The 23,239-nt window shown below is 43.9% G+C and overlaps 1 protein-coding gene across 3 annotated transcripts in view; it reads left to right on the top strand.

Annotated features, from left to right (window-relative positions):
* The first annotated feature begins 449 nt into the window (after nt 1-449).
* Nucleotides 450-23,239, top strand: part of SNX14 (sorting nexin 14) — a 71,311-nt gene continuing 48,521 nt past the window's right edge. For 2 of the 3 annotated variants that reach the window (XM_081094389.1, XM_081094387.1), the window contains exons 1-4: nt 477-747; nt 13,932-14,052; nt 15,148-15,224; nt 15,305-15,383. In XM_081094389.1, coding sequence (XP_080950515.1) covers nt 554-747; nt 13,932-14,052; nt 15,148-15,224; nt 15,305-15,383 — 471 coding nt within the window. In that variant the 5' untranslated portion in view covers nt 477-553. Of the gene's footprint in view, nt 748-13,931; nt 14,053-15,147; nt 15,225-15,304; nt 15,384-23,239 lie in introns of all 3 variants that reach the window. The other variant, XM_081094388.1, reaches the window with a different exon arrangement.

The following is a 23,239-nucleotide window of genomic DNA, read 5'->3' as shown; positions in this document are numbered from 1 at the left end:
GGCACTGATCTCTCGCCGGGGTGGCGGCCCAGTGGGTGTGCCTCATCCGTAATCCAGGCTGGACTCACCCGCGCGCAGCTAGGAACCAAGCGTCCCTCCTCGCTCCCCCTCGGGCGTGGCGCTAAGGCTAAGCTCACACCTGTCCTCACCCCCGCGCTAAGCCTCCGCTGCGGACGGGGCCTGAGTGGCGTGTGCGCGTCACAATGACTACAGCTCCAGCCGCCCGCGAGCTCGAGGTGTCCCGCAGGCCGGGCCGGGCAGCCGCGGGGCGCTGTCGTTTCTCCCGGCGGGTCGCGGGGGCGCAGGATCCTCTCGGCGAGGCCGGCGCGCGACTCTGGCACGGAGGGCGGAGCGGCGAGACGCGCAGGGGCCGGCGCGGGGTGACGACCTGGGGCACGTGGTGCTTCTGTCCCCTTGGCCGGCGGCCGCGCACGCGCGGCGGGGGCCTTGGGCGGGGCTTGGGCATCTGCAGCTCCGGGACAGTCCGCCGGTCGGCGGCGGTGGGAGTCGGCCGGCGGGCCGGCAGCCGGGCGGGGCGGAGGCGCGGAGGTGAATGGGGGTCGCCTCGACCTCAGTCTGTCGCACAGCTCCAGCCCCACCGGTGGAGATGGTGCCCTGGGTGCGGACGATGGGGGAGAAGCTGAAGCAGCGGCTGCGGCTGGACGTGGGGCGCGAGATCTGCCGCCAGTACCCGCTCTTCTGCTTCCTGCTGCTCTGCCTCAGCGCCGCCTCCCTGCTCCTCAACAGGTAACGCCGCAGTGCGGAGCCAGCGCGCGGCCGCCGCTGCTCCCGGAACCGGGGCCGCAGGCCCGGGTGGCTGCCGCCCGGCTGCGTAGTGAGGGGCCTGGGGCGGCTGCGAGGCCTCTGGGGACCGCCGCCTCGGGGAGCCCGGCCGGCGTCGGGGCCCGGAAGTGCGGGCGGGGGCTGGGCCCAAGTGCCCCTTTCCCCAGGCCTCGTCTCCTCAGCCGGCCGGTCCGATTCTTATCTTTTCACCCACGTAAAACCCGGTTCTCCATCACCGACACTTTTCCGAGGGGGAAGTCGGTAACTCGGGCCCGATGGAGACGGCGCCGGGGGGTGCAGTCAGCTGACGCGGAGGGTTCAAGGTCCGGTCGCCCCGCTGCCCCAGGCAGATTCCCGGCCTGTCACTGCGCACACAGGCACAGACACAGACACACAGACACAGACACAGACACACACACAGACACAGACACACAGACACACACACAGACACACACACAGACACAGACACACAGACACACACACAGACACACAGGCACATACACAGACACACACAGACACAGACACACAGACACAGAGACACACACACAGACACAGACACACACAGACACAGACACAGACACACAGACACACAGACACATACACAGACACACACACAGACAGACACAGACACACAGACACAGACACACAGACACAGACACACACACACAGAGACACAGACACAGACACACAGACACACAGACACATACACAGACACACACACAGACAGACACAGACACACAGACACAGACACACACACACAGACACAGACACACACACACACAGACACAGACACAGACACACAGGCACATACACAGACACACACACAGACAGACACAGACACACAGACACAGACACACACACACAGACACAGACACACAGACACAGACATACAGACACACAGACACACAGACAGACACAGGCACAGACACACACACACACACACACAGACACAGACACACACACACAGACACACACAGACACAGACATACAGACACAGAGACAGACACACAGACAGACACAGGCACAGACACACACACACACACACACACAGACAGACACAGACACACAGACACACAGAGACAGACACACAGAGACAGACAGACACACACACACACACATACACACACCTATCCCCCACCCAATCCCCCAACCCCTTTCAGCTGAGCTGCCCGCCATGCTGCTGTTGGGTACAAAAATCTGTTGAACTGAAGTCACAAAGCAAATTAGTTCCTGTCTCAACATCTCTCAAGAGAAGACCAAGAGTTAAAATTGCTAAATTCAATTGACGTTTTGAAATTGGAAGGTCCTGCCCCTGAAACGAATGTGTAGAAATGGTAGCGATGAAATAGAGGAGAACTTTTCCTTTAAAATTATGTCCAGAATCCTTTTGGTGGAAAGAAGTCTGCGACAGTTGTCAGCGACAGCATCTGCATGATGTTTTCTCTGTTTTGAACATGTAGTCAACCGTATGGTTAATGAAATTATATAGGTTTCAGGTGTACACTTCTGTAATATATCATCTGTGTATTGTATTGTGTGTTCACCACCCCAAGTCAAGTCTCCTTCCATCAGCATTTATTCCCCCTTTACCCTCTTTTTAAAAATATATATATTTATTGATTTCAGAGAGGAAGGGAGAGGGAGAGAGAGATAGAATCATCAGTGATAAGAGAGAATCATTGATTGGCTGCCTCCTGCAGTCCCCCTACTGGGGATGAACCTGCAACCTGGGCATGTGCCCTTGGCCAGAATCCAACCTGGGACCCTTCAGTCCACCGGCCAAAACTCTATCCACTGAGCCAAACCGGCTAGGGCCCCTTTATCCTCTTCTACCTACCCCCACTCCCCTTTTCCTCTCTAAGCACCATGCTGCTGTTTTGTCTGTGAGGTGGTTTTTTTTCTTGTTTTTTTTCTTAATCCGTTTACCTTTTTCACCTAGCCCCTTAACACCCCTCCCCTCCGACAGCTGTCAGTCTGTTCTCAGTATCTATGAGTCTGTTTCTATGTGGTTTGTTTATTTTGTTCATTAGATTCCACATATAAGTGAGATAATATGGTATTTGTCTTTCTCTGACTGGCTTATTTCACTTAGAATAATACTCCCCAGGTCCATCCATGCTATCATAAAGGGTAAGAGTTCCTTCTTTTTACAGCAATGTGGTATTCCATTGTGTAAATGTACCACAGCTGTTTTTTTTTTAATTTTTTAAATTTATTTTTATTCTTTTTATTATTAGTTAAGGTATTACAAATGTGTCCTCATCCCCCCCATTAACCCCCAACCTCCCCCCCCCCCCCCCCCCCCCCCCCGGCCCCCACAGCTGTTTTTATCCACTCATCTACTGATGAGACTTGGGCTGCTTCCCTGTGGTGACTATTGTAAATAACAATGCAGTGAACATAGAGGTGAATGTGTTCTTTCAGGGTTCTTCGGATCAGTTCTTAGAAGTATAATTCCTAGGTCATAAGGCACTTCCATTTTTAATTTTTGGAGGTAACTCCATGCTGCTTCCCATAGTGGCTGCGCCAATCTGTATTATTCTCACCAGCAGTGCAAAAGGCAGTCTTACTTTTTATCTTGAGGTAATTGATCCCCAAGGATAGGAATGGGAAAGCAGTAACAAGGAATTTGGTAACTTAATTTACCCTTAATTTTTCTTGTGACTGTTGAAGTTGGGTTTCTTCCCTAGCCACGTTGCCTTCTTTGTCGTCGTCTTCTTTTTTTTTTAATAGGAGAACATTTATTGGGTTAATCACAGAGGTGGAAGAAGTAATTCCTAGAAGAAATGGGCTGAGGAATGAGTTATGGAGGCAAAGGAAGGGCCCTTGGAGCTTGGGAGGGAGGAAGGTAATAGTAATGTATCTGGGGGCGGGTGGGGGGGGGGGTAGGGGGCGGGGAGAGGGAAGGAAAGGCAAGGGCATGTTTCCCGGAGGGCTACTTTGCCTTCTTGTTAGTTGATTCTGGGTTTATTTAATATTAGGTCTAAATATTGATTGATCTTTTACTGGAAAATATGCTTTGATTGTGATGGCAAAGATGTCTGTAGGAGTATGGAAGAAGTGGAATCTTTAACAGAGTACAAACTAATTAAGTACTTGCTTTTTTGTCATCTGGAAAGTATTCCAAGTATTCCAAGCTAGGCTAACAGGTTTAGCATGAAAGACATGCACTTTATGATTATTAAGTTTTGTCCAGGGCTTCTTTTTATTTATTTATTTTCTTTCTTTTTTTAAAAAAATATATTTTATTGATGTTTTTACAGCGGGAAGGGAGAGGGATAGAGTTAGAAACATCGATGAGAGAGAAACATCGATCAGCTGCCTCCTGCACACCTCCTACTGGGGATGTGCCCACAACCAAGGTACATGCCCTGGACCGGAATCGAACCTGGGACCCTTCAGTACACAGGCCGATGCTCTTATCCACTGAGCCAAACCGGTTAGGGCCAGGGCTTCTTTTTAAAAAAATGTTTTTATTGATTTTCAGAGAGAGGAAGGGAGAGGGAGAGAGAGAAGCATCAGTGATGACAGAGAATCATTGATTGGCTGCCTTCTGCTTGCCCCCTACTGGGAATGGAGCCTGAAACCTGAGCCTGTGCCCTGACCAGGAATTCAACTGTGATCTCCTGGTTCATGGGTCCATGCTCAATCAATGAGCCACTCTGGCTGGGCTGTCCAGGGATTCTTTTACTTATTATATCCTTTGGGAGTCAGGTCATTTTTGGTCTTCAAGGTAGGACAACCACATAGAAACAAGTTGAACTAGATTTGTGAGGTGTCTACTTAAACATAGTGTTCTATGTTAAGAAGTCCTAGGATACTGTCTGATTTGTATACCATATAATCTGTACCCTGTATCTTTGTTTGTATTATGCAAAGAAAGAAGGAACTAATGTTATCTCTGAGTGGTTGGATTTATGACTGAAATTGGTTTTGCATACACTTTTTGGTATTTTCCATTTGTTGTCGTTGTAATCAGCAAAAGTGATTTTAAACATTAGTCTTGACTAAAAGAATGATTAGGTATCCTTTTTCCAGGAAAAAAGCTTTTGGAAGGTGCAGGAAGTGCATATAGTATACTTTTCAGTGTATTATTATTTTTTAAAATATATTTTTATTGATTTCAGAGAGGAAGGGAGAAGGAGAGAGAGAAACAACAATGATGAGAGAGAATCATTGATTGGCCGCCTCCTGCACGCCCCCTACTGGAGATCGAGCCTGCAACCTGGGCATGTGCCCTGACCGGGAATTAAACCATGACCTCCTCGATGCTCAACCACTGAGTCATGCCGGCTGGGCCTTTTCAGTGTATTGTTTGCTTTTCTTTAAAAATATGTGTGTATTCACATGTACATACAAACATGTATGCTTAGACCATTTTTTAAAGATTGTTATACAAGAAAATATGGCCTCTTCTAAGAGTGGAAAATTGCTAGGCAAATCTACTCAGAAAAAAGAAAAATATAAAACACTTGGGCATAACAATGGAAATAGAAGAAATAGGAAGATATGCTCAATACATACTTTCAATAAATGATTTTTTAAAAATTGAAAGTCCCTAAATGTTCATTGAGAGGAGGACTGGCTTATCCTCCTCATCCTTAAGCCATGCACCAAAGGAGGCACATTCATTTTGAGACAACATGTAGGCAAAAGGTCACAAATGTCTAATAATCCATATGGCAAATATAGCGTTTAGGCACATGGTCCTTTTTGTAGATAACCTATATTATTAATCCTTCCATTTCAATTGTTTCATCTTCAATAAGTGATTTCTACACATACATTTCACCAGTTTTTAGAAATAACTTTAAAAGACATTTTTAGCTTTAAAACTCCACTGGTTATGAAGATTTGAAGCTTTTCCTCTATATGGTTAAACTTAGAGTAAATACCCTTTTTTGAAAAAATTTTTCTCAATAGTTTTGAAACTTTAACTCCTAAAGACTTTCAAGGTGTTATTTAGCACATAAACTTTTCTTTCAACATGAATCAAGATTATGAATCTTATCTGTGGAAAGATAAATGGGTATAACCTTTGGACCATTATAGTGATTTGTTGGAAGAGTGGAGTAACATACTTTATATGTTTCAAATTATTTATGATCTCACCTTTATAATATTGTTAGGACAAGTTAGGAACATAGTCACAATTAAATAGATTTATTTATTTGTCAATCATAGTTTTGAGTATTTGAATGTTAGAATAAGGAATACTTTGTTAGCCTAATAGTAATATTAGCCAACAATTTGTGAGTGCTTTGTTTTGGTCCAGGTATTGTGTTGAGTTTTCATTTATTATTGAGGCAATTTATTGTTGTGTTTGAAAGTTTTGACTGCGAAGCTTGATTGTAAGAATTTGATTCTGACTCCTCTACTTACCGATATGTGACTTTGGATAAGTAACTAACTTTCCTCTGTCATAGTCTCCTTATCTGTAAAATGGGGTTAATGCTAGTACCAACATTACATGGTTATTTTGATGATTAAGTAGGTTAATACATGGGAAGTACTTAGAATGGTGCTCAATACATAGAACGTACTCTTATTAAATGTTAGTAGTTATTTTTCTTTCATATATCCTTACAATACTGTAAGATTGGTACTATGATTAGCTTCGATTTTTTTTTTTATATAACCTACAGAAAAGTGCATTTGTTCTAATCAGGATCTAAACTAGATTCACTCATTGTATGTGGTTGCTACATCTCTTAAACTTTTGTGAATCTCATAATCTAGATTCTAGAACAAGAGTTGGCAAACTTTTTATGTAGTGTCAGTAAACATTTTAGGCTTTGCGGCCTACATAAAGTCTCTGTTCCATATTCTTTTTTAAAAATATATTTTTATTGATTTCAGAGAGGAAGGGAGAGGGAGAGAAACATGAATGATGAGAGAGAATCACTGATTGGCTGCCTCCTGCACACCCCCTTCTGGGGATCGAGCCTGCAACACAGGCAGGTGCTCTGGGATCCTTCAGTCCACAGGCCAACGCTTTATCCACTGAGCCACACCAGCTAGGGTCATATTCTTTTTTTAAAGAACCCTTAAAAAATGTAAAAACTATCTTAGCTCGAGGGTTGTATCAAAGCAGGTGGCATTTGGCCCACAAGCCATAGTTTATTAACCTGATCTAGAACATTCCTCCACATTCCTTCTCACCCACTCTCTTTTCTCCCCATTGACATTGACTTGTTGAAGAAACTGGGTCATTTTGTTCACTCTCGGGATTTTGCTGATGGTTTTCTTATGGTGTCTTATTTCTTTTTATTCTCACCTTCATATTTTTTGTAGACAGGGTTTTAGATCCATATACTCAGTTAGATGTAGATGTTTTTGGTGGGGCACAAGAATATTTCAGTGAGGCTGTGTACATTCTATTATATCACACTAGAGCAGCAGTCCTCAACCTGTGGGTCGCGGCCCCTTTGGAGGTTGAATGACCCTTTCACAGGGGTCGCCTAAGACCATCGGAAAAAACATATATAATTACATATTGTTTTTGTGATTAATCACTATGCTTTAATTATGTTTAATTTGTAACTATGAAATTGGGGTCACCACAACATGAGGAACTGTACTACAGGGTCGCGGCATTAGGAAGGTTGAGAACCACTGCACTAGAGGATTACTCCACACAAGATGGAGTAGCCGCACTTTTTGTGGATTCAGGTAGAGCTAGCTAATACCTTTAAAGGTAAGGTATCAAACACATGTTCTTTTTTTAGAAAATAATTTTTATTTTTATTGATTTTAAAGATGGAGGAATGGAGAGAAAACATCAACGTGCGAGAGATACATCAATCGGTTGCCAATGTATTCGCCATGACTGGGGACAGAACTGGTCAGGAATTGAACCATTGACCTTCCAGTGCATGGGATGATGGTCCAACAAACTGAGCCACACCAGACAGGGCCAAACAAACTTTCAAAACCCCAAACAAACTTTCTATTTCGTTTTACCATTTATTTATCTCCTGAATCAGTTACTTCATTATACGTTGCAACATGATTTTCTCATTCTTTCATTCCTCCTATACTTTTAAATTTGAATTCTTTTTTAAAGTAGAATTGCTTTACTCCACGCAATAGGTCTGTTTAGTTACAAGGAAGTGCAGCTCAAATTGGAAAAGTAGGATAAATGCTTACTGTTTTCTCTTAATTACTACTGTTTAGAATAATTGGTTATCTGGTAACTTCCAGTAGGATCTAGTCAGAGGCTTGCTTATTTTATTATTTTTTCTAAAGAACCAACTTACTTTTTATTATCTCTTGTCACTGTTGTCTACTTTATTGATTTGTTCTTCTCTTTACTGTTTCTTTTCTTTTTTAAAATATATTTTATTGATTTTTTACTGAGAGGAAGGGAGAGGGACAGAGAGTTAGAAACATCCATGAGAGAGAAACATCGATCAGCTGCCTCCTGCACACCCCCCACGGGGGATGTGCCCCCAAGCAAGGTACATGCCCTTGACCGGAATCGAACCTGGGACCCTTGAGTCCACAGGCCGACGCTCTATCTGCTGAGCTAAACCAGTTAGGGCTGTTTCTTTTCTTTTTATGAGTTTGAATTTGTTCTCCCTCCCAGACACACACACATATTCTGAATGCTTAGGTTGTTGGGTTTCAGTATTATTTTGGTCTCTGATTAATGCAGGGTTTCTCAATCTTAACGCTGTTGAATTTGGGTCAGATACTTCTTTGTTGTGGGGACTGTCCTGTTTGTTGTAGGATATTTAGCAGCAGCCTTGGCATCTAGCTACTTGATGTCAGTAGTGCACCCCCACCCCAATTTCACTCCCCATAGTTGTGACAATAAAAAATGTCTCCATTTGTCCCCTGGAGGGGGAAAATCACCCTTGGTTGAGAACCACAGGGTTAATGCATTGAAAGCTATAGGATTTCCTTTTTGAATAATGCCTTATTATTGCTTGTCTTACTTATAGCCCACACACATTGCATGCAATGTTTATTGTCCAATACAGGTCTACAATTCCTAATCTGTAATTCTTAAATGAAAAAAGCTCTGAAGATGTAACTTTTTCCCTAAGTTTGGTACCAATTAATTACATTTAATGACAAAACTTGACCTAAACAGACATGAGACTACTTAGAGTTTTTATTTCCAACTTTTTTCTTATTGCTAATGTTTTATGGCAAAATATTAATATCTGATTATGGGGTACTGAATCAGATCTCATAGGGGTATTATATGAAATATGAAGTATAGCACGGTTTAAGAATCCTAAAAAAGTAAGAATTCTGAGTCGTATCTGTCTGGCTTAAAATGATTTTTGATAAGCAGCTGTGGATATGAATTTCATTATTTTCTCTGTGAATACCTCTATAACTTGAATTAGTTTCCAGACATAAATTTATTGAGGTGACATGAGACAGACGGACAAAAACTCATAGATACAGACAACAGAATGGTGGTTACCATAGTTTTTTGTTTTGTTTTGTTTTAAATAGCTTGATGTCAAGTATGCTATTTTGGTTAGAGTGAAGCTTTGTATAAAGGAATGGGAAAAAATAAGTTATAAAGGTGAGTTGTGACCAGAATGAAAGGGACCATTAAGATCTAAGGGGTTTGTATTTCATTTAGTGGCAACATTAAGCCATGTCTATTTTTTGAGTGGGTGGTAACCCTGTTTATGTTTTAAATGCTAAGTGAGAGAGCACTTAGTAAAATGATGCAGTGGCTGTTTCTTCACCTCCCTTTTCCTTCTCTCTGTGGACTAGCTTCATTCTCTTCTCACTACATATGTAGTGAGTTGTGGACTCAAGAGCTAGCACCAAACTTTGTACTTTATGCATTTTCTCACAGTTAAACATAATGTGGTAATTAGAATTTGAACTGTATTGTTAGGGGCTGGTGTTTCATAAAATCATGGTAACTGAAATTCGTGAATATCACAACTGTGCATGTGAGGGCTGCCTGTATTGAGACACCTTAACATGACTTATTATATGACACTATATTATCTGGCTTCTGTTTTTTTTTTTAGATTCATCTTAAAGCAGTTTCTGCCTTATAACTGTGCTTAGCCTACTTACTTATCTCATTTGAATTCCCATACTTCCTGTCCAGACCCTCATTTCTCTAACCCTATGCTCTTCTGTTGTTTTTCTCCTACTCACTCTTAGTTTTTCCATAAACATTACTTTCTTTCGCTGAAAGAATTTTCTGTCCTTTCAGTTTTGGGCTGTGTCTTCTGCCTGAGGTGTTCCGATATCATGAGTACTTTCGCTGTCATAATATAGAACTCATGATCACACTGTATTGCACGCACTCACTTGTTACACATACCACAAGGCATTTTCTTTTTAAAAAAATATATTTTATTGATCTTTCACAGAGAGGAAGGGAGAGGGATAGAGAGCCAGAAACATCCATGAGAGAGAAACATCGATCAGCTGCCTCCTGAACACCCCCCACTGGGGATGTGCCTGCAACCAAGGTACATGCCCTTGACTGGAATCGAACCCGTAACTCTTCAGTCCACAGGCCGACGCTCGAGCCACTGAGCCAAACTGGTCAGGGACCACACAGCATTTTCCATGCAAACAGATACCATGGCACTTCTGTTTCCTATTATATCCCCAGGGCCTAGTACTGGGGGGAATAAAATAGGTACTCAGTAAAATTTTTTTTTTAATTTAATGCAAAATCAGAATTTTGGTGGGGTATGAATAGTACAATATTATTAGAATACTAGAGGCCCGGTGCACAAAAATTTGTGCACTCGGGGGGAAAGGGGGGTTTCCTTAACCTGGCCTGTGCCCTCTCACAGTCTGGGACCCCTCAGGAGTTAACGCCCTGCAGGCTTAGGCCTGCTCCCGGGTGGCAGAGGGCAGGCCCAATCCCTAGGTGAAGCCCCTGGTTGGGCTCAGAGCAGGGCTGATTGGGGAGTTGGGGTGCTGCCCCCTGTCATGCACAGAGCAGGGCGGATTGGGAGGTTGCGATGCCACCCTCAGTCATACTCAGGGTAGGGCCGATTGGGGGTTGGGGCACCGCCCCCTGTCACACTCAAGGCAGGGTCGATGGGGAGGTTGCGCTGCCACCCCCTGTCACGCACAGAGCAGGACAAATCTGGGGGTTGGGGCGCTGCCCCCTGTCACACACAGAGCAGGGCCCATCAGGGGGGTTGGGGCTCCTTACCCTGTCACGCACAGAGCAGGGTCGATCAGGGGGTTGGGGAGCTCTCCCCTGTCACGCACAGAGCAGGGCTCATCAGGGGGTTGGGGAGCTCCCCCCTGTCACGCACAGAGCAGGGCCCATCAGGGGTTGGGGATCTCCCCCCTGTCACGCACAGAGCAGGGCCCATCAGGGGGTTGAGGAGCTCACCCCTGTCACTCACAGAGTAGGGCCGATAGGGGAGTTGGGGCACCGCCCCCTGTCACACACAGAGCAGGGTGGATCAGGGGGTTGGGGCGCCGCCCTCTATCACCCACAGAGCAGGGCCGATCAGGGGGTTGGGGCGCTGCACCCTGTCACACACAGAGCTGCAGGGCGATCAGGGGGTTGGGGAGCTCCCCCGTATCAGGCACAGAGCAGGGCTGATCAGGAGGTTGGGGCGCCTTCCCCTGTCACGAACAGAGCAGGGTGGATAGGGAGGTTGTGGCCCCGACCCCTGTCACATACAGAGCCGCAGGGTGATCAGGGGTTTTGGGCGCTGCCCCCTGTCACGCTGATCCCGGTGCTGGGAGGCCTCGCGACTCCGCTGATCCCGGTGCTGGGAGGCATATTACCCTTTTACTATATAGGATAGAGGCCTGGTGCATGGGTGGGGCCGGCTGGTTTGCCCTGAAGGGTGTCCTGGATCAGGGTGGGGGTCCCCACTGGGGTGCCTGGCCAGCCTGGGTGAGGGGATGATGGCTGTTTGGAGCTGGTCACACACCCTTCAGGGTGGGGGTTCTCACTGGGGTGCCTGGCCAGTCTGGGTGAGGGGCTGAGGGCCGAAGCTCCCAACTGCTCCTTTTTTTCTTTTTCTTTTTATTCTGGGCCAGCTTTAGCTCTGGCTCCAGCTCTGAGGCCTCTGGTGCTGAAAGTAGGTATCTGGTTTGTTTGGGTTCTATAATCGAAACAATGTATAACTCCAGCTCTGAGATCCCGGCTCCCTGAAAGCAGGTTTCTGGGGTTTTGTTTAGCTTCTATATTTGTTACAATGTTTCAAACTGCAGGCTCAGACGCTGGCAAGGCAGGCAGGGGACGTTGGTTTCCTCCGTCACTGAAGCAAGCAAGGCTCATGTTAGTTTCAAGCTGCCTGGCTGCCGTCCGCCATCTTGGCTGGCAGTTAATTTGCATATCGCCCTGATTAGCCAATGGGAAGGGTAGCGGTCGTATGCTAATTACCATGTTTCTCTTTTATTAGATAGGATTAGAAGGTATTCTGGAAGAATGTAGTATATGCTAGTTAAACATGACAACTTAGGTACCAAATTAGGAAATAGTGAAAATTTATACTTCCTTATACTTATCTATAGTTTTTTCTCCATTTTATTTATTTATTTTTAAAATTTTTATTTATTTATTTATTTTAAAAATATATTTTATTAATTTTTTTTAAAATATATTTTATTGATTTTTTACAGAGAGGAAGGGAGAGAGATAGAGAGTTAGAAACATCAATGAGAGAGAAACATTGATCAGCTGCCTCCTGCACATTCCCTACTGGGGATGTGCCCACAACCAATGTATATGCCTTTGACTGAATCGAACCCGGGACCCTTTAGTCTGCAGGCTGATGCTCTATCCACTGAGCCGAACTGGTTAGGGCTTAAAATTTATTTTTAATTACAGTTGACAATACAGTATATTAGTTTCAGTTGTATAACATAGTGATTAGATATTTATAAACCTTACAAAATATGCTTCTTTATACTTTAAGTGAAATGTTCTTTTGATAGCATACATTCTGTGATTCTTTTTTTTTTTTAATATATTCTATTGATTTTTTTTTTTTACAGAGAGGAAGGGAGAGAGATAGAGAGTTAGAAACATCGATGAGAGAGAAACATCGATCAGCTGCCTCCTGCACATCTCCCACTGGGGATGCGCCCGCAACCCAGGTACATGCCCTTGACCGGAATCGAACCCGGGACCTCTCAGTCCTCAGGCCGACGCTCTATCCACTGAGCCTGCCGGGGTCCAACCCCAGCGGGTCCAGGGGTCCCCAAAGGTGTGGACGGAGTTGGCGAAGAAGGAATGACACGGAGACAGCGTTCAGTTGATCAGCAGCCTAGCCAGGATCTCTAGCCAGGATCTCCAGCCAAGTTCTGGTCTGGATCTCCAGCCAGGTTCTGTGTCCATGTTGTCTTGCTAGGATCTCCAGGTTCTCCAGCCAGGTTCTGTAGCCAAGTTCCCTCGCTAGGTTCTCCAGCCAGGTTCTGTCCAGGTTCTCCAGCCAGATTCAGTCACCAGGTTCTAGTCAGGTCCTCTTGCCAATTTCTGTAGTCAGGTTCAGTCCAGGATCTTTTGCCATGTTCTCTCGCTAGGTTCTGTCTCTAGGTTCTGAGGCCAGTTTCTGTCCAGGATCTTTTGCCATGTTCTCTCCAGCGAAGTTCTTCTGTCTCTAGAGAACGTTCTGTGTAGGTTCTGTGCCTAGGTTCTGTCTCTCTTCGTTCTGTCTTCTTACATCTGTATTTATACCAGTTGATTCCAATCCTATCAATCTCTATTTCAAAGGTTAGGGCGTTTCTTATCTCCATTCCAGGGAGTAAAGATTATGTAGCTTAAGCATGATTGTTCGTAGTTAAAGTGATTAATTACCCACCTGGCACTTAGTTAAGAGGTTTTATTCCCTCCCTAACTTCAGGGGAAAATCCCTACCTGGGGAAACAACCTTCCTCAGAGACCTTGGTTAAAACACATAGTGCCTAGAAGGTGAGCAAACATATTAAGAATAGTATGCCATATATGCCAGGTCCCTTGAAACAGCAAGCATGGACCAGCTCCCGGCATGAGCCAAACCGGTTTCGGCACATTCTGTGATTCTTATAGCTGGTTACATTATAGAAAATCATGATTGGAGAAATTGCTTTAGTCTAATATAATAGGTGCTTAATAAATACTTGTTAAATCAATAAAGGGACAACTTAGTGTTATATTTTTTTGGTTCTAATAATTATTTTTATTTATTTCTAAGGTATCTTCATATTTTAATGATCTTCTGGTCATTTGTTGCTGGAGTTGTCACATTCTACTGCTCATTAGGACCTGATTCTCTCTTACCAAATATGCTCTTCACAATAAAATACAAACCCAAGGTAAAATTTATGTGTTCTTATTTATAAAAGTCAATATGTCTGATCCTGTGCTATTTGATATTATTATTGAAAACATGTTAAAGAAGTAATTTTTAAAAAAATACATATCTGCTACTTAATGGAAGACATCAGAACATTTTCAAAGTGAAATTTATGTATGTTTATATTTTTAAAGTCTGCAGTTCTCTATGGAGGAGTTATAAAAAGAAAATACAAAATTCTCATAAAGTTGGGATTTAAAGTTGCAGTGTGTTCTCTAACTGCATATTGACTATGAGGACAATAAATAAAGACAGAGGTTCCCAATGTTGGTTGTACTGTAGAATCACCTGGGAAATCTTTAAGAATAAAGATTCCTGGGCCCTATAGATTTTAATTGAGTAGTTCTATAATAGCCTTGTAATCAGTACTTGTTTAAAAAAGCTTTCCAGGTGATCCTGAGGCACAGGCACAATGAAATCAACCCCATTAATTTCCTAAATATCTATTTGTTTAATAGAAACAAACAGTGAAATAATTAGGCAGTTTGCTTAACCAAAATAATTTGTATTTCTGAAATTTGATAAAGATGGTAGTGTATTGAATCTATCTCTGGTAGGCAAAGTCCCTAGTGTGTAGATCGGATTTAATGGGATATCTTGAAGTCTTAGTTGATAATTCTTCAAGTTGGTGCAGTCCCTCATCTCAGGTTTCTTGGTATTAAACGCAGAGAAAACACAGCTGAAAGTGGTGCTCTGTAACCTTACTAGTTATCACATAGAAAATAATTTTACTTATACTATTGCTGTAGAGTATTATTTTCAAATATAGATTGATTTTTTTTTATAAGCGACCATAAAAATTGACTTGAATTATAACCTTGGGAACTTGGCTTAAGTATTGTAAAGATGTTTTTTCTCTGTTGTCTATTTAGTTTAGCATGTAGTATTTATTACAAAGAATGGTTTTAGTGTTAAAGCAGACAATAATTAAAAAAGCGCTCTGAATTCATACATTGATTAACAAGCTTTGGAAAAATTGATTCTCTTTTGTAAAGATGATAAGTGAAGTAAAGACAAATTTCCACTTTCCCCTTCCCCAATTTTTCTTTTTTAGCAGTTAGGACTTCAGGAATTATTTCCTCAAGGTCGCAGCTGTGCTGTTTGTGGTAAAGTGAAATGTAAACGACATAGGTAAGTTAAATATTTTTATTTGTTGATCCTTCCAGTTACATTTTGGATTGCAGGCAATTTAATTGTATGATTTTCTTTAGGCCTTCCTTGCTACTTGAAAACTACCAGCCATGGCTAGACATGAAAATTTCTTCCAAGGTTGATGCATCTCTCTCAGAGGTAACTGGTTTAATTAACATTGCCAAATATACTCAAGCAGAAAATATTAAATACCTATGGAAAATTTTTTTTTTTAATATATTTTATTGATTTTTCACAGAGAGGAAGGGAGAGAGACAGAGAGCCAGAAACATCGATGAGAGAGAAACATCGATCAGCTGCCTCCTGCACATCTCCTACTGGGGATATGCCCGCAACCCAGGTACATGCCCCCGACCGGAATCGAACCTGGGACCTCTCAGTACGCAGGCCAACGCTCCATCCACTGAGCCAAACTGGTTTCGGCTACCTATGGAAAATTTAATTATGGAGCATCTCAGTATATATTCTACCTAATCAGTCCCTGGCTAGGTAGTTGATTATTATGAAAGATGGGGCTTGAATGATAAGCTAGAAATGTTTTTGGATCCCATGTCTAATTTAAATAGACATTTTAGCCAAATAAAGTACTGTTTAACCTAGTTATTGCTTTACTCTTATAAACAGTCATTTTTAGGATAGGGCAGTAGAAATAACCAATTGCAATTTCAAAGGAGGGACCTGAGCAACAGGGAGCAAATTGTGTATCTTACTGAATTATGACCTTACTTTTGACTAGCTGAAGGGTAGAACAGAGAATGGGATACTTTTCACTGTTTCTGCATAATTTGGGAATAGAAAGCATGTTCTCTTACCTTTGTTCAAACCAACATTTTATATGTACCTTTTTGGTACCATAAGATATATTTTAGTTATTTCTTTTAAAGACATGTCTTCTCCATTAATCTGAGGAAGCAGTCAAGTTCTTGAAGGCAGGCAATGGAGTCTCATTTGTTCCCAGCACCAAGTGCAGGGCCAGATACATTGTTGGTAGCTAAATTAAATTGAATGATAATTAGTCAAAGAATAGCTTTAGACATCTGTATCCTGCCTAATTATCTTTTTCCCCAGTTTTTTATCCTGCTGTGGCTGAAAGTGTGCTGCATAAATGCCAAACTCCTGGCGTTTTTTGTGGGTTTTTTTTCATTTCTTCTGTAAGGTCTTTTATTTAAATTAAATGTATTGGGGTGACATTGGTGACTTTTTTCACTGTAAGGATTTTTTCAGGACATTTAAGACTGTGCTATCCAATATGGTAGCCACTACCCACATCTGGCTACCAATAAACACTTGGAATGGTTGCAATGTACTGTATGTGTAAAATAGATACTGGATTTTGAGGACTTAGTAAGGAAAAAGGAATGAAAAATATGCTATTAAAGATTTTATTGATTATAAGTTGAAATGATAAATTTTGGATATATTGGGTTAAATAAAATATATCATTAACTTAATTTCACCTGTTTTGTTTTTAAAATGTAGCTATTAGAATATTTAAAATTATATATGTGGCTGCCCTAGCCAGTTTGGATCAGTGGATAGCGCGTAGGCCTGTGGACCAAAGGGTCCTGGGTTTGACTCTGGTCAAGGGCAGGTTCCTTGGTTGCAGGCTCCTCCCCAGACTGGGCCCTGCTCAGAGGTCGTGCGGGAGGCAACCAATTGATGAGTTTCTCTCACATCGATATTTCTCTCTGTCTTTCCCTCTCCCACTGTCTCTAAAATCAATGGAAAAATATCCTCGGGTGAGGATTAAAAAATAAAATAATATATGTGGTTCACATTATATTTCTGTTGGAGATTGCTGATTTGAAGTCTGTTGAAGACAAGACTTCTAACAAGAGTATTTTTTATGTCTTTGACACTTCATATTTCTTTAAAAAAAAAAGGAAATGTAGCAAAGCTCTTTACCTAGTGTCTGGCACTTTTGGTGTTTGATAAATATTAGCTCGAAATTTAAAAACATATTTTGAGATGTTTTTATATAGGCAGAAGCTGGACTAGGCTGTAGAAATGAAAAGAGCAGTAAGGTATGGTTCCTTCTAGGAACTTCAGTCTAGGGGCGAAGTTCCCCATATAAACAGGTAATTACAATATAATGTAATGCAGGGAATAATGGAACAAATGTATAAAGTGTATTATTAGTACAGAAAAAGAAGTGCATAAAGTGTTGAGAAGGGCAGTCAGGAAGTATGACTAGAAGTTTGCCAGACTGATAGTGTAGGAAAGGTATTTAAGGTTTTGGGAAGAGCTTTTGAAAGGAAAGAGAGGATTTGAAACAAGGTGTAATGTTCAGTAAACTGGAGGGTAAAATGTGAAGCAGGATGTGGACAATGAAGAGACAATATTCTTTTTTCTTTTTTTTAATTTTCACCCGAGGATATTTTTCTATTGATTTTTAGAGAGAGTGGAAGAGAGAGGGAAAGACAAAGAGAAATATCGATGTGAGAGAAACACATCGATCGGTTGCCTCCTGCATACGCCCGGAGCAGGGCCTGGGCTGGGGAGGAGCCTGCAACCGAGGTATGTGCCCTTGACTGGAATGGAACCTGGGACCCTTCGGTCCACAGGCGGACACTCTATCCAATGAGCCAAACTGGCTAGGCAAGAGAGACAATAGTCTAATAATTAATATTTATTGATAATTTACTATATAGACACTGTGCTAATCACTGTACTTGCATTATTTCATGTAATCACACAACCTATGAAGTAGGTGCTGTTAATAGATTATTTAACCAAAACGGGTTCAGAGAGTTTAAGTAATTTTCTCAAGTTTCATAGCTGGTTAGCAGAGCTCATTCTAAAACTCAGGTCTGGCTTAGTTTTTAACCAGCTTTTGTTTTCTGTTAATCCTCACCCGAGGGTATTTTTCCATTGATTTTTAGAGAGAGTAAACTGCAGGGGGAGAGACAGAGAGAGAAACATCGATGTGAGAGAGATATTGATTGGTTGTCTCCCCCACCTGCCCCAACCAAGGCTGGGGATCAAGCTGGCAACCGAGGCAGGTACCCTTGACTGAAATCAAACCCAGGACCCTTTAGTCCGCAGGCCGACACTCTATCCACTGACCCAAACTGGCTAGGGTCTTAACCAGTTTTTATATAACCATTTAGAAATAAGATAATCAGAAGACTTAAAGGGCCATGCTGAAGAAGTTTAATTGATCATGGAAGCCAGTGACTTTCAACCGTGTAACTAGAATTTTTAGTTGTGACTTACAGGATGCAGTGGGAGGTAAAAAGGGAATAAATGATAACTGCCTGTATGCAGCTTTCTCCTGCCCCTTCAAAAACCAGTGTAGCTTCACTTTTCTTACTTTGATATATTGAGTTTTTCATGCAAGGAAGCGATGTGGTCAAATGTTTTAGGTCACTTTGGCAGCTCTGTGGGGGTTGGGGATGGGAGCTAGCCTGTAAGGAGGGAGACTAGTTTAGAGGCTATTGCTACAATATAGGGGTGAGACGATGAGGACCTGAAAAGAGCTACTTAGGATGTAAAATCTGTGGGATTTGGTGATTGGTCTTACTGGATATGGGGAATAAAGTAAAACTAAATGTTTAATGGTAAATTTTCTAATCTCCACTCTGTATCCTATCCCTGTTTATATCCCAACTGATAGCATTAATGTTCAGTTTTTATAGTAGAAAATCCAAATCTTGTTATCTTACTTTTTAGAGAATCCACAACCTTTTAGAGAATCCACAACTTTTTAGAGAATCCACAACCTTCATTACTGCTATCTAGATATACTAGAGGCCTGTTGCATAGATTTGCGCACCAGTGGGGTCTCTTGGCCTGGCCTACGGACATCCGCCCAAGGGGTTCCAGATTGCGAGAAGGTGCAGGCTAGGCCAAGGGACACCATCGGTGCACGATCGGGGCTAAGGAGGGACCGCAGGAGGGCTATAGGGAGTATCCGGCCCATTTCACCCAGTCCCTGATCGGGCCGCTGACTGGGACCATCTTTGCCCAGTCCTGATCAGGGCTGATCAGGGCCAGCCGGCTGGGGAGGGACCGCAGAGGGCTTCAGGGCATGTCTGGCCCGTCTTGCCTAGTCCCGATTGGCCGGACCCCAGCAGCAAGCTAAACCTACTGGTTGGAGCACCTGCCCCCTGGTGATCAGTGTGCACAATAGCTACCGGTCTAACGGTCTAATGGTCACTTAGGCTTTTATAGATATACTAGAGGCCCGTTGCAGAAAGATTCCTGCAAGAATAGGGCTTCCTGTGGCTGGAGCAAAGCAGAAAAGGGAGTGAAACCCTCTGAGGTGGGCTTCGCTCCCGCTCCCAGCAGCTCTGGCTGGGTTTCCCCTCCCGCTCCCAGCCACTGTGGCGGGTTTGCCCTCCCGCTCCCAGCTGCTGCGGCTGGGTTTGCCCTCCCGCTCCCAGCTGCTGCGGCTGGGTTTGCCCTCCCGCTCCCAGCTGCTGCGGCTGGGTTTGCCCTCCCGCTCCCAGCTGCTGCGGCTGGGTTTGCCCTCCCGCTCCCAGCTGCTGCGGATGGGTTTGCCCTCCCGCTCCCATCTGCTCCGGCTGGGTTTGCCCTCCCGCTCCCAGCCGCTGCTCCTGGGTTTCCCCTCCTGCCTCCTGCCTCCGCATCCTTGGCTCCATTCCTGTCTCCACCGCCTCTACTTTGCTCCCTTCTGTAGCGCTTTGCTTCCATGTTGCCTTCAGTCTTCGCTCCCAGCCAGTATATGCAAATTAACCGCCATCTTGGTTGGGTTAATTTGCATATAGCCACTCTGATTGGCTGGTGGGTGTGGCTTAAAGTGAAGGCACAGTCAATTTGCGTATTTGTCTTTTATTAGTGTAGACTAGAGGCCCGGTGCACAAAAATTTGTGCACTCAGGGGGGAGGGGGGTAACTCAGCCTGGCCTGTGCCCTCTCGCAGTCTGGGACCGCTCGGGAGATAACGACCTGCTGGCTTAGGCTTGCTCCCAGGGGGCAGAGGGCAGGCCCAATCCCTAGGTGCAGCCCCTGGTCGGGCTCAGAGCAGGGCTGATTGGGGGGGTTGGGGCACCGCCCCCTGTCACACTCAAGGCAGGGTTGATGGGGAGGTTGTGGCACCACCTCCTGTCACGCACAGAGCAGGGCAAATCAGGGGGTTGGGGCGCTGCCCCCTGTCACTCACAGAGCAGGGCCCATCAGGAGGGTTGGGGCTCCGTACCCTGTCATGCACAGAGCCTCAGGGCGATCAGGAGGTTTGGGCGCTGCCCCCTGTCATGCCTGGTGCCGGGAGGCCTCGCGGCTCCACTGATCCCGGTGCTGGGAGGCATATTACCCTTTTACTATATAGGATAGAGGCCTGGTGCACGGGTGGGGGCCGGCTGGTTTGCCCTGAAGGGTGCCCTGGATCAGGGTGGGGGTCCCGCTTGGGTGCCTGGCCAGCCTGGATGAGGGGTTGATGGCTGTTTGCAACTGGTCACACCCCCTTCAGTGTGGGGGTTCCCACTGGGGTGCCTGGCCAGTCTGGGTGAGGGGCTGAGGGCCGTTTTCAGGCTGGCGGGTGAATGAAGCTCCCAACCGCTCCTTTTTTTCTTTTTTTTTAAATTCTGGGCCAGCTTTAGCTCTGAGGCTTTGCTCCAGCTCTGAGGCCTCGGTTGCTGAGAGCAGGTATCTGGTTTGTTTGGGTTCTGTAATCGAAACACTGTTTCAACTCCAGCTCTGAGATCCTGGCTGGCTGAAAGCAGGTTTCTGGGGTTTTGTTTAGCTTCTATATTTGTAACAATGTTTCAAACTGCAAGCTCAGAGGCCAGCAGTGGCAGGCGGGGAATGTTGGCTTCCTCCGTCAATGAAGCAAGCAAGCCTTATGTTCGCTTCAAGCTGCCTGGCTGCCGGCCGCCATCTTGGCTGGCAGTTAATTTGCATATCGCCCTGATTAGCCAATGGGAAGGGTAGCGGAGGTACAGCTAATTACCATGTTTCTCTCTTCTTTTTTTTTTTTTTTAAATTTTAGTAAATCTTTTTTTTTTTTTTTAATATATTTTTATTGATTTTTTTACAGAGAGGAAGGGAGAGAGATAGAGAGTTAGAAACATCGATGAGAGAGAAACATCGATCAGCTGCCTCCTGCACATCTCCCATTGGGGATGTGCCTGCAACCCAGGTACACGCCCTTGACCGGAATCGAACCCGGGACCTTTTGGTCCGCAGGCCGACGCTCTATCCACTGAGCCAAACCGGTTTCGGCTAAATTTTAGTAAATCTTATTGTTCAGATTATTACATTTGTTCCTCTTTTTTCCCCCCATAGCTCCCCTCCGCCCAGTTCCCACCCCACCCTCTGCCCTTATCCCCCCACTGTCCTCATCCCTACGTGCACAATTTTTGTCCAGTCTCTTCCCGCATCTCCCACACCCCTTTCCCCCCTAAGAATAGTCAGTCCATTCCCTTTCTATGTCCCTGATTCTATTATAATCACCAGTTCATTCTGTTCATCAGATTATTTATTCACTTGATTCTTAGATTCACTTGTTGATAGATGCATATTTGTTGTTCATAATTTGTATCTTTACCTTTTTCTTCTTCTTCCTCTTCTTAAAGGATACCTTTCAGCATTTCACATAATACTGGTTTGGTAGTGATGAACTCCTTTAGCTTTTCCTTATCTGTGAAGCTCTTTATCTGACCTTCAATTCTGAATGATAGCTTTGCTGGATAAAGTAATCTTGGTTGTAGGTTTTTGCTATTCATCACTTTGAATATTTCTTGCCACTCCCTTCTGGCCTGCAAAGTTTCTGTTGAGAAATCAGCTGACAGTCATATGGGTATTCCCTTGTAGGTAACTGAGCTTCTTTCTCTTGCTGCTTTTAAGATTCTCTCTTTGTCTTTTGCTCTTGGCATTTTAATTATGATGTGTCTTGGTGTGGTCCTCTTTGGATTCCTTTTGTTTGGGGTTCTCTGCGCTTCCTGGACCTGTAAGTCTATTTCTTTCACCAGGTGGGGGAAGTTTTCTGTCATTATTTCTTCAAATAGGTTTTTATCTTGGTCTCTCTCAATTTCTGGCACCCCTATAATTCTGATGTTGGTATGCTTGAAGCTGTCCCAGAGGCTCCTTACACTATCTTCATATTTTCGGATTCTTTTTTCATTTTGCTTTTCTGGTTGGGTGTTTTTTGCTTCTTCGCATTTCAAATCTTTGCCTTGATTCTTGTGCTCCTCTGGTCTGCTGTTGGGAGTCTGTAAAATATTCGTTATTTCAGTCCGTGTATGCTTAATTTCTAATTGGTTCTTTATCACAACATCGAGGGTCTCATTAGATTTCTTGAGGATCTCACTACATTTATCGGCGGCTTCTAGACAGTTCTTGAGAGACCTTAAAAGTGTGGTTCTGAACTCAATATCCTCCATTGACAGTTTTGTCCTGTTTCTTTGTCTCTGCATTTTTTATGCTTTCTTGGTGCACCCCCTAGTGGTCTTTGTGTGCAGTCTTGTTGTAGTTAAGCCTTGATTGTTGTAGGTAATACTAGGGGGATTTGACCTACAGGTCAACTGGCCCATGTTTCTCTTTTATTAGATAGGATATAGTCAGATTGAGTACATTGTTTCATTCCCTCCCTGCTGCTTTTTAAAGTTACTGCCCACTGCTGCAAGTCCTTTTAAAAATTAAAACGTACTGCTATACCAGGCTAAAAAAAAATGGAAGGTTTAATATACAAGGTTGGTTTTGTTGCTTTTTCAATATAACTTGTGCAGCTAAAATTTTCACAAAGGGAACATATCTATATAACCAGCACTGGGCAACCTAGAAGTTCCTTCTTGCTCCTTTCTAGTCACTATCCTCCATTCAAAGAAATCACTAACATCTAATTTTGACCCTTTTAAAAAGGGGTCAAATACGTGTAGTTACCTACTTGTTTCTTCATTTTATTCTGGGAAACTGATTTGCAGAGAGAGTTCAGAATACAAAAAAGGCCCTATCCAGTTTGGCTCAGGGGGTAGAGTGTTGGCCTGTGGGCTGAAGGGTCACGGGCTCGATTCTGGTCAAGGGCACATACCTGGG

Source organism: Myotis nattereri (genome assembly GCF_964212035.1).
Source record: "Myotis nattereri genome assembly, chromosome: 6".
NCBI lineage: Eukaryota > Metazoa > Chordata > Mammalia > Chiroptera > Vespertilionidae > Myotis > Myotis nattereri.
The sequence above is the reverse complement of the archived record's forward strand: the minus strand, read 5'-3'. Positions and strand labels throughout refer to the sequence as shown.